The sequence below is a fragment of the Drosophila santomea genome, chromosome 2L, assembly GCF_016746245.2.
Source record: "Drosophila santomea strain STO CAGO 1482 chromosome 2L, Prin_Dsan_1.1, whole genome shotgun sequence".
In the NCBI taxonomy this organism is placed as follows: Eukaryota; Metazoa; Arthropoda; class Insecta; order Diptera; family Drosophilidae; genus Drosophila; species Drosophila santomea.
Window position 1 is genome coordinate 21690482 of NC_053016.2, and position 12615 is coordinate 21703096.

The 12615-nt window shown below is 36.7% G+C and overlaps 1 protein-coding gene across 1 annotated transcript; it reads right to left on the bottom strand.

The window, feature by feature from the left end:
* Nucleotides 1–812: 812 nt before the first annotated feature.
* LOC120457893 (UDP-glucosyltransferase 2) lies at nt 813–12615 on the bottom strand. Its single transcript, XM_039645409.2, has 6 exons — nt 12533–12615; nt 11530–11587; nt 4191–4374; nt 2152–2448; nt 1301–2088; nt 813–1248 (listed from the first exon to the last, which is right to left on the bottom strand). Exons 1-6 carry the CDS (start codon nt 12609–12611, stop codon nt 1080–1082), a joined length of 1575 nt encoding a protein of 524 aa, XP_039501343.2. The 5' UTR covers nt 12612–12615; the 3' UTR covers nt 813–1079.

The following is a 12615-nucleotide window of genomic DNA, read 5'->3' on the forward strand; positions in this document are numbered from 1 at the left end:
GGTGGACGACTACAAAACGCAATGATACCGTGTAATGTAAAACAGTGATGGGAAATTTACCAGTTTATCGAGTAATCGTAAAAATCTTACGAATTCGATTACCGGAGCATGCCTGTTTAAGCACATTTATTGATCACTAATCTGTATACATTTCCTGGTTCCATTACAATTTTATATAACGCGTTTATCTTCTTGCAAATCGAGCCGTAAGATACACAGCAGCGACCCTAGGTCGCGCGAAAAACTAAAATCCGTCGTTTGGGTGTCAAGCAAAGACGCTGAGATACGTTCTGAGATAGCCTCTGCAATCCGTACCGATTAGTTCACAATTATACCAGTACCTGTAGAGTAAAAGGCTATTCTAGTTTTGTTGAAAAGTATGTAACTGGCAGAAGCGTTTCTGATCATAAGTATATATATAGTATATAAAAAGTATATATATCAAAATCAATAGCCGAGTCGATCTGACCATGTTGCCTCGCCCACTCTAACGCCCACAAAGAGACAAAAACTGCCGCGGCCACACTTTTGAAAAATGATTTGATATTTTTTCATTTTTTATTAGTCTTGTAAATTTCTTTAGATTTGCCAAAAATCGGTTGCCTAACGCCCACGCCCACAAACCGCAAAAAACAGTCGGAGTTAAAATTTTTCCTTCGGAATTTCACTAGCTTAGTAACAGATAGTCGATGAACTCGACTATAACATTTCCTGTGTTTTTATTGCAATTTATTTGCACATTTTTATGGAAGATGTTTTAAGTAGAACAAGCTTTTATTAATATCATAAATTCAGTGTCAAAAAGATAAATATGGGTTTATACATTAATTTATTTAGTTTAACATAAGTAATTTAATGATGGTATAATTGGAACAGTCACAAATTTTTAATGTGTTCTTTTATTACGCTTTGAATCAAAACGTATCTTTCTTAATGTTAAAACTGCACACTGGGATATTTTATATATACAATTTTGAATACAATACTTGGAATAGTCAAAAGTTTCATTGACGCTGTGAATCACATTGTATTCTACTTAGTTTTTAAGTACTCCACTATAGGGATATTATAGCGTTTTGCTAAATCTCCTTTGACTTCGACTTTGCTATTGTAAATAAAGGGGCCATCAGGAAATGAAGATTCCGTACCTTTTCGGATCGGAAATCCATGCGCTTCAGTGCTAAAATCAGGCCGTAAAATAATATAAAATAAACCGCAACTACGTCGAGTAAGTAGTATTGCCACCATCTAAGGAAAAAGGATTAATATGGTAAAACGAAAATAATCGTTTTAAACTCACGTCATATTTCGGGAGGGAGACTGTAGATGATAAGCGCCATTGTGTCGGAGCACATATTCGGTCCAGTATATTGCAGTATCTAGCGCTGTTGAGCGCTGGTCCAAAAAGAGCTTTTGCCGATATCGTGCTGAATTTTTGTAGAGAGGATCGTGAATCACTTTCATAATAGCCTTGTATAACTGATTGGTTGATAGCGTCTGAAGATCTAGCTTTATTGCATAACCGTCGATCTCGGCCTTGGCTGAGTTAACATCGTGGTCGCAGAATACCGGCATTGTAACTACGGGTACTCCATGAAATACCGTCTCAAACATGCTAAGCAAGCCTCCATGTGTTACAAACGCTCTAATCTTCGGATGTCCTAAAATGTCCTGTTGCGGTAGCCATTGTGAAAGTTTTACGTTTGATGTGATATCTTTTATATCTGTGGAACTGCCTTCATACTTCCATAGAACATGATACGGAAGACGTGCAAAGGTCTTTACAAGCATGTGACGCAAGGCCTCTGGCATGTTCGCGGCCTTTACGGAAGAACCCATAGAAACATAAATGAATCCTGATGATCCAGAAGCACCGATGAAATCCTCAAGGTGTCTAGGAAGTTTTCTAGCTGGCCTACAGTGAATGCAAGCCACTTCTGCTACATTTGGATTTAAGGCTCTGGGATAAGATAAAACTGCGTGTCCATTTTGCAAAATGAAACTCACGTTGCGCGACATTTCATAGGGATGCGGGATTTGAGCACCCAAGTGCTCTCGCATCACAAGGTGTGTCCGACGCATTACATACTATAAAAAAATTAAATGAATGGTCATTAGTTAATGCTAGGTTAAGATATGAATTCCACTCACCATGTGCATAATTGTTTGTCCTATTTGCATGGCCGTGTTAATAGCCCGTTCGTAAAGATTCATTGTGTCCGTAAATCGAGAATAGAAGTTTGGAGTAATAGCGTAGCTAACAGGATTTCCTGCAGTCGAGATACTTCCTGTATAGAAGCCCACCGTGTTTATGTACATAAATGGAATCCTTAAATCGTAAATTAATCCCAAAAAGCACTCTGGAAAAGCTCCATCCAATATGGCCAAATCAAAGGATTTCGTGGTCAGCTCCATAGTTTTTGAGTCACGAAACATTGCATCGCATGACTGTTAATTAAATACACATTATTTTTTTTGTATCGTTTCTTAATTATCTCTAATTTAATATTTTTAATTTTAAAATTTCGATTTTTTTGGTATTATTATATATTATTATATTTTGGTATATTATATGGTAATTCCACATCATTTTGGATAATTCGACTTAATATGAAAGGAAAACCCTTAGTTTCGCTTTTAAAATTATGTGCAAGACACACACATATTTTAATACTTGTTACTCGTAGAGTAAATGGGTATACTAGATTCGTTGAAAAATATGTAACAGTCAGAAGGAAGCGTTTCCAACCATATAAAAAGTATATATATTTGATCAAGACCAATAGCTTAGTCGATATGGCCATGTCCGTTTGTCCGTAGGACCGTCGAGATCTCAAGAACTATAAAAGCTAGAATGTTGAGATTCAGCATGCAGACTACAGGGACATAGACGCAGCGCAAGTTGTATAACCCATGCTGCCACGCCCCGCTTTTGAACAATGTTTTGATATTTTTTGATTAGTCTTGTAAATTTTGCTCGATTTGTGAAAAATCTTTTTTCAAGGCCCACTTTGACGCCCACAAACCGCCAAAACAGTTAGTTTTGAAATATAAATTTGATAGTCGGAGAACTTGACTATAGCGTTCCCTTTTGTTTTTTAGCTTTATCCTTTTAGACGTAAATAAATACAGTATAACAAGTAAAGAATATAATTGCCAGCTAAGGGGAGCTAAGACATGGTATTCGTCGACCGATATCCGTAGCATATCCATAATCCGCACTCCCTACATTACTTGGCTTGCTCAGCTTTTTTATCAGAACTAGCTTCTGGATCCGTGTTTTCTGCGAAAGCAAATGCTTCAGAGTGCTCAATCTTATCTTTATTGTGACGTCTGAGACTTCATCTGGTCCTTAACGACCTTTCAAATTTCTCAGCTGTGGACACTGTCGGAAACAAGTGGCGTTGCTGGGTTTGACTTGGCTGTCCTGTGTTTCTCGGCATACACTTGCCAAAGGAGCATGTTGCTGTTTCGGTAAGCAGTGATTTTATCTGACTGGTTTCTGGTGGCGTGCGAGTCCCACGTCCCCACCTTCCGCCCAACCGATCGAGGTGCGCTGCCGTGCGTCGTACGTCTCGATTTGCGAGAATATAGCCGGGTACAGTATAGTAATTATATCCGTTACTCGTAGGGTAAAAGGGACATAGACGCAGAGCAACTTTGTCGATTCATGTTGACACGCCCACTCTAACGCCCACAAACCGCCCAAAGCTGCTACGCCCACACTTTTGAAAAATGTTTCAATATTTTTTCATTTCTATCAATTTGCCAAAAAACTTTTCGCCACGCCCACTCTAACGTCCACAAACCGCCCAACACTGCCACGCCCACACTTTTGAAAAATGTTTTGATATTTTTTCATTTTTGTATTAGTCTTGTAAATTTCTATCGATTTGCCAAAAAACTTTTTGCCACGAACACCTTAACGCCCACAAACCGCCAAAAACTTTCAGTGTTGAAGAATCTCCTTCGCACTTCCACTAGCTGAGTAACGGGTATCAGATAGTCGGGGAACTCAACTATAGCGTTCCCTCTTGTTTTTCTATCAAATTAACATAATAATATTTCGATCTTTACCTAGTACGACTGTGGAATAGATTTTTAATTAATCAATATAAGCATTTTGCAAAGGGTCATTTAACTTCTTTATATTGCTGATAATCTTTAATCAGTTTAATTTTTCAACTTACTTCGAAAGCGTATCGCAGGCCATCCCAGGGCTTAATGGGCATTTCTCCAGCCATTCGTGAGCCCAAAAGATCCCAATTGGTATAGTTGTGGATATATTCAACTAGGCCGGCTGGTGCTACCTCGTGCAGTCCTTCAATATTAAAATCAGCCGGAAATCCACTTAGAAAGGTAATATTGTGCCCTCTGAAAACAGAAGCATACAGGTCCGAATTTTTATTTTATAACTTTTTCATTATTTATAAGGATGTTTAATAAACTGAATTTCAATTCATCATCATCAATTCAGTTTCAAAGCGAACGGTCGTGGTTTTTTCTGCGCTCTGAAATTAATATTTCGTGCTGACTGCGCTCTTGCGATACATTTAACAGCTCGCTTACAAGTTTTTATTTTGTGTATTTGTACAGTGGTCAGAATCTTAAAAATATGGAAACTAATGTTGTCTGCTTTCGAAACAAATGCCGTCTGGTAATAAAGCCTGAGCAGCCTTAAGCTATTATAATAATCTCCAAAGCGCAAAAAAACAAGACATAACAAAAGCCGAAAATATAAAAGTGGAAAAATTTAACTTTTCTTACGCTAGGGACATTTCATCTTTCAAGATTACTGTCCCTATTTTTGAATATATGTTCTGTGATTTTTGGCCGGATAGTATGGTGGTAAAAGAGTTCGAAGCTAAGACTAAAAATTAAACTTCCCTCACGCGGCCAGGCCACTGCACCACCCACCTCTCCTTCCTCTTAAAAAAACTAACATCCAGTCTTACTATCTCCTATAAAAATTAGAGAGGGGAGGTGGAGTCCTAATTGCGGTTAGGTCTACCCTCACGTCAGAGGACGACTCACGTAAAGTTGAACTCATATGCGTAAAGCTGTCATTTTCTGTTAGCTCTGTTTATATTACATTCCGCTGCCTCCTGAATTCTCCGCTATCCGTTTCAAATAGACTGTCCGATAGGGACCAATCAGTAGTTCCCGGTAATTTAAATATACCTGGCACTATGTGGTCCCCAGAAGAAAGATCTAATATCCTTCTCCGTATAAGTAGTACAAGATGACTTTATTGACGGCTTGATCGACTTATCGTTGTCGCAAGTTAAATATATTCTCTGGGTCGATTGGATCTATGTCTTGTGACTAGTCCTAAAAGTGTGTTTCTGTCCAGAGTAGCACCTCTTAGTCAACCAGAAGATCCATACCATCCAACTTTCGAGGTGACAATCGACACAGGTACCGTAATAAAACAGAGGCCAGATAAGTCTACCAAACGAATTCATTGTTTTCGTAAGGCAAACTTTCGGAGGCTAAATCTTTTTATATCTGGCTTTAATTGGTCCGATCTATATTCTTGCAGCATAATGGCCGATGCCATAGATATTTATTATACTGCAATTAAATCATTTTTCAACTCTTGTGTTCAACTCTATCCGTCTACCTCTAACAAACCTCCTTGGTTTAATAAAGAGTTGACACATCTAAGAAATGTTAAGTCCAGACTTAATATAAAATTAAAAAATACCGGTTCTAAATCTATATTTTCTTACTCAACCTGAAGATCCATATCATCCTACTTTCAAGGTGACAATCGGTACCGTAATAAAAGAAACATCAGAGAAGTCAACCAAGCGAATTTATTGTTTTCGCAAGGCAAACTTTTTGAGGATCAATAACTTTATATCTGGCTTTAATTGTTCCGATCCTTACTCCTGTAAAATGGCGGATACCCTAAATATTTTGAATACCGTTATTAAATAATTTTTTAACTCTTGTGTTCCGATGTACTCTCCGTCAATTTCTAACAAGCCTCATTGGTTTAACAAAGAGTTGACACACCTAAGAAATGTAAAGTCCAGATTGTATTCAAAATTAAACAAGAGAGAACGCTATAGTCGAGTTCCCCGACTATCTGATACCCGTTACTCAGCTAGTGGAAGGGAGAAGGAGAGTCTTCAACACTGACAGTTTTTGGCGGTTTGTGGGCGTTAGAGTGGGCGTGGCAAAAAGTTTTTTGGCAAATCGATAGAAATTTACAAGACCAATACAAAAATGAAAAAATATCAAAACATTTTTCAAAAGTGTGGGCGTGGCAACTTCGGGCGGTTTGTGGGCGTTAGAGTGGGCGTGGCAAAAAGTTTTTTTGCAAATCGATAGAAAATAACAAGACTAATACAAAAATGAAAAAATATCAAAACATTTTTCAAAAGTGTGGGCGTGGCAGTTTTGAGCGGTTTGTGGGCGTTAGAGTGGGCGTGGCAACATGAATCGACAAACTTGCGCTGCGTCTATGTCTTTGGAGTCCGTATGCCTAATCTCAACTTTCTAGCTTTTGTAGTTCCTGAGATCACAGCGTTTATACGGACGGACAGACAGACGGACAGACGGTCATGGTCATATCGACTAGGCTATTGGTCCTGATCAAGAATATATATGGTCGGAAACGCTTCCTTCTGCCTGTTTCATACTTTTCAACGAATCTAGTATACCCTTTTACTCTACGAGTAACGGGTATAAAAATACCGGTACTCAGTCTATCCTTTCTTAATATTTAAGTTCTCTGCTAAATTATACCGTGCTTAATGCTCAGTGTTACAAGAACTATTTTAACCGTTGTCAGTTCCAGTTCGCGCAGTATCCGAAACAGTTTTATAATTTCGTTAACCATAAGCGCAAAACAATTTCTTACCCTTCCTCGGTATTTTTTGAAAATACAAAGGTAACATCGGATCATGCAATAGCCGATCTATTTGCCAAATTTTCTCTTACGCGGTATCGAAGTCGAATTTAATATTTTGCCCACTCTAAACGGAAGCTCCCTGCTTTACGATCTTCAGCGTGTTAAGCCAGTCTATTCGTCTGGTCCCGACGGAATTCCTGGCTGTGTGCTTAGATTCTGTGCGGAAGCCTTGTGCAAGCCTCTACTGAAACTGTTTACCTTATCTCTGGAATCTTCACAGTTCCCGCATATATGGAAGGAGGTCTTTGTGATCCCTCTAAATAATCTCTAAGAATCTCTAAATTGTCGGCTATCACTAAGCTTTACAATATCACTCCTCATTTGCAGCTCCTTTGTAGCTCAATTATATCAGCATGGTTTTATGAAACCCAGATGAACAACCACTAAAATTTTGGAGCCAACTTTTCGGTTAATAATAATTTGTTAATCAATTTTTTCTAGTAAGGAAACGTAATTCATTAGGTTTCTCTGTTGATCTTCTAAATTGGGTTTAATGTTATCTGAATGGCAGGACGCAACGAGTCCTATTTAAAAATTCTCTTGATTGTATTCTCCGAGTCACATCCGGTGTCCCACAAGGGAGCCACCTTGGTCCGCTCCTTTATACCTTATTTATTAACGACCTTCCCTTAGTAATAAAACATTCGCGTGTACTCATGTACGCAGACGATATGCTAGACCTTAGTGGCTCGAAGTGTAAAGGTATGACTTTCTGTCGTGTCAACCCAACTGTGAACTGTCACTCGTATTCCGCATTGAATTGGTTCAAAAGAACTTTTTACTGTTTGCCTTACGACGCCTAAATTGGGATGCAAACCTTAAAATACATATTTATTCAAGTAGACTAATGTTAAGTAATTTACGCTCCTTTGCTAACCGTAGAACGATGCTTGGAACAGTCTTCATATTTAAGCTTATTCTTGGTGAAGTTGATAGTCCCGACCAGAGAACTGCAAAAGTGGCATTTTTTGCCACCCTGATCACACTCAACAATTTTGAGTGCGGGTGCCACTCACACCGGTCCTCGCGGGTACATACAAACACCCGCTCAAAATATTCGGGTGTCTGCAAACACCCTGGTGCCTGCGCACCCGAATCAATGCGGCACCCTACGTCGCGGGTACCGATCACACTCGCCACTCATAACGAAGGGTAGAGAAGGCAAACATGCAGAAAAAGGCAAGTGCCTTTTTCTCGGAAACACCCGGGTGTCTAGCAAAACACCCGGGTGTTTTGTTGAACACCCGGGTGTCTGGTAGACATTCGAGTGCCTGTGGTAGGTAACATACGAAAAAGAAAAGTACAGCAAGTACTGAAAAACGAAATATATTATGCCCAAAATCTGTAGATTTATGCATTCTTTTTACAGAAATTTAACCAACACGAAATAGACATGTCTTTTTTATATCTTATATTATTTGCTTTGTTAAAATTTTTAATGTTTAATTACCAATTTAACTTTGTAAATGTATAATTTTTCTTTTTAAAATGATAACAAAAAAAAAACAAGCCAAAAAACAATAGAAATAGAATTATGTTAATTAAGTATAAATACTATTTAATAATATATTATTAAATAGTACAAAAGTTTGTTTTTTGTTAAGACATTAGATACATCAAAACGCAAAAACATGTGCACGACCTTTTCCTTGGGTGTTTCCATTCACCCTTAATATTTTGGACCGTGTCTCGCTTCCACCCATACAATTTTATGCATACAGAAAAGTACCTGCGGCTGATCGTTGCTTGCGCGTCACCCACCCTAAACTTCTTTGCACTGCAGACACCCGGATGTTTTTGTGCAAGTACAGAAAATCACCCTGGTGGCAAAACACCCGGGTGTTTGTCATTGCTAAAAATAGGGTGTCTCCAAACACCCGGGTGCGGAGACTCCCGGTGTTTAGCGGGTACACTTAGGGCGTCGGTGGCTTGCTGCAGTTCTCTGGTCCCGACATGGTTAGTCGGCAAAATTTCTCTGTTCCAAGCAGATACACTAGAGCTACATACCCCTAATCCTAAATCATTGTAGATATAACTTTTAGTTGCATCATCTCTACAGAATATTATGTTCAGACAATAACTTTATCCTATTATCTCTAATCTTGACTATCTGCCACTCTTAAAGCAATCATATATCATATTCATATTTATCATATCATATCACAATTATCTATCTATCATATTTAACACATAATTCGATCTTACTAATAAAATTACTAATATTTATACATTTTCTCGTTTCTGTACTCGTTTCTATATCGCGTCTACATTTTCGCGAACCGAGCCGTACGATAAACGGCAGCGCCGCTCGGTCGGATGGGGGGAAAGTGTGGCCGTATGACTCGCGCGAACAAAAAAAAAATGATGTAAACGATACTTACAAGAAGAATTTCAAAGAGAGATGACAATGTCATTTAAAAAGCTGTGAAGAAAAATACAGTTTCCTAAGGAGAAAAAAAATTAAAAACCGGGCGGTTTGTGGGCTTTTGGGTGGGCGTGGCAAAACCTTTTTCTGCAAATCGATTGAAATTTACAAAATTAATACAAAAACGAGTAGCGGGTATAACAAGAGAAAACGTTATTGTCGAGTTCCCGGACTATTTGATACCCGTTACTCAGCTAGTGGAAGTGCGAAGGATAAATGTTAACAATGACAGTCTTTGGCAAGTCTTTGTAGGCAAAAAGCGTTTCCGACCATTAAAGGTATATATAGAGTCGAGCCGAGTCGATCTGGCCATGTCCGTCTGTTCCTTCCCTCTGTCCGTATGAACGTCGGAATCTTCGGAACTATAAAAGCTAGAAAGTTGAGATTCAGCATGCAGTCTCCAGAGACATAAACGCAGTGCAAGTTTGTTAACCCATGTTGCCACGCCCACTGAAACGCCCTCAAACAGTCAAAAACTGTCACGCGTACACTTTTAAAAAATGTGTTGATGTTTTTTCGGGTTTCAGGACAAAATTAAATTTTTAGATTTCTTTAATTTTCACCAAATGTGGTACTTTTCCGGTTGTCCAAAATGTCTTTTTCGTCCATTTCTGTTAGATCGTTTTTACAGAGTTAAGGCTCTGGTGATCTGTGATTTAAAATGGTATGCTGACGTTTAAATGCTTAAATGAATACTAAAAGAATTCTGTAGATCCTGTATGTGACAAATTCTTTGTTTGAATGCGAGGTTTTATAGCATTGTTTGTTTTTCAGCATATGACTTGGTCTGTGTAGTCAAGGGTTTTTTTTAGTTAAAAATACTTCCGTTGCTGCAAAATGTCCGGCGGGTATGCCATGACACGGGTCAACAGCGTCAACAACGAGCTACTGAAATTTACCGCATTATCGCATGGCTTGAAGCATTGTATAGAAAGCTTTTTATAGTGTTCTACTAAAATGCATATGGTTGTATACATTTGAAAATAATAACGAAAAGAAAGAGATCACAAGTTTGCCGATGGCTCATATTTCTATTTTCCGGTACAAGACGAAAATATGTTATGTTATGTTATAGTATGTGAAATACTAACAACTTTTTCAATTATATTTTGATTTTACCATGTACTTTTTTAAAATTGTGTATATTAATATTATATATACTTTTGTGACATACATATGTACCCTTTAGGATTACATAAGGGTTGCATACATTATTATTTATGTTAATGTAAATAGACATACAAAAAATCAAAATCACTTACATATAACATACATATATTAAATATTATATATAAAACATTATGTTTTTCTACATTGCCTGACGCTGTATTGACGCCATAGTACAAAAGAGTCAATATCGTCAGTATTTCCTGGTGTCTTAGAAATTTCGTTACGGCTTTCAAATTTGGTAATTTGCTTGTTGAGTATTATTCATTCCTAATACAGTTCTATATAATCTTTATAGTGCAAATGATTGCTCTATCAGAATAAACATTTATAACAAAAATTCAATACGGCTACTAATACAGAAACTTACACACACCTATTTTAGTTACCATAACATAAAAAATATGTTATCTTTTAAACCCGGAATTTGTTTATTATATTTTTTGGGTACCCTTCAATTAGAAGAACTCAATACGAGTTTTCAGTAGAATTGATTCTGAAAAGAATCAAAAAACAAAATAGAAGAAGTATGAAACAAAGTCCCACGCCCGGCAAAATGGAATAGAAAAATTCCTTCTTGTGGAACACCTTTCATTCGAAAAAGAGTTAGTTCCGACTGGGTCTACATTTAGGGTCAAAAATAAACTTTATTTCAAACAGTTTTAACAACCGGAAAGTTTACCTCGAAATCTGCTATAAATATATAATATAATATTATAAAAAACATTTAGAAAATTCGTATGGTTAACTAGAAATCTGCTATAAAAGGTAGGTAGTGACTCTGCTCCTAAGGGTAAAATTAATGTACAAAAAATGTCCTTGATGTCATCGGATGGACAAATGAATGAACGGTAGTAGTCCTGATAAAAAACTTTTGTTCTCTACGGGTACTGAGCGTTACAACGTAGGATAAATACAATTTACTTCACAAGAACAAAGTCCCAAAAGAAATGAATATTGTTAACATTATATGATAGAAACAAATTTAAAAAAATATCTGATTTCATATATATACCTGGATATTAATCCCTTAGCCAACTCCCAGAATGGTATCTTGTGAGACTTCGTTCCGCCTGAAAATTTTTTAAAATATATTTTTACTTTGTACAAGAAAATGTATATCATTGTTTGTACGCACTAGGCGAAAAAAATATCAATTCATTGAGTAATTTTCTTCATTAGAGAAGCTTTTTCAAATGTTTTTTTTTTTTAATTTAATTAAATTAAAAAAGGAAAAAATTAAATCAGTTCTCATTCTGAAACCAACTTTTAGGAAGTAAATAATTTTATAATGCTTTTAATTACAAGACCAACGAAGGCTTTTTCTGAATGCTTTTTGAAGAAATTTCAAAGCTCGTCGACTTGACGGTTGATTTTTAATATATATATACGTATATATTGTTTCGGATATATCGTTCTTAAAGGCGCGATCGCCTATTTTGATTTATCAATAAATCAAACAATACATTGGGGCTCAAAAAAGAAATTTGTCTCTGAGAACGAATGTACTGCTCCTCAGGTCTACCACATTTGATCTTTGGACAATGACATTGTTGTTGCTGAGCTTAAAGAACAATCAAAATGAAATGAATGTGAACAATTGTTTTTCTAATATGTACTGTCCATGTCATTGTATTGTAACAGCAATAAGAAAAAAATATATACGATTAAAAGGGATGGCACGCTCGGTATGTATCGATCTATGAGAATAAAAATTTATAATGTTGTATAATTTATTTTCATGATGAGCTAATAACGTAAAGACAACTGAAAAAATTAACTGCTTATAGTAGCCTATAATCGCATGAATAAAGACTCCTATACATTCAAAATTAATATAGCTTTAAGCTTGAAAGTTTTAACTTAATTAAAGACATTTAATAGAATTGAGTAAGCAATTTTAAGGTATTAAAAATTTGATTTTTAACTAATAAACTTAGATGTTGGTATCAAAAAAATAAAACTTTTTCATTTTCATTGACTCTGACAAAAATTATATAGTCTTAGACTATTCTTACCTTGTGTTGCCATTAGGATGTCCGCAGCCAATGTGCCGCAACTCCAGATAATAAGATACAATGCAATTTTTTGAAGCATGTTG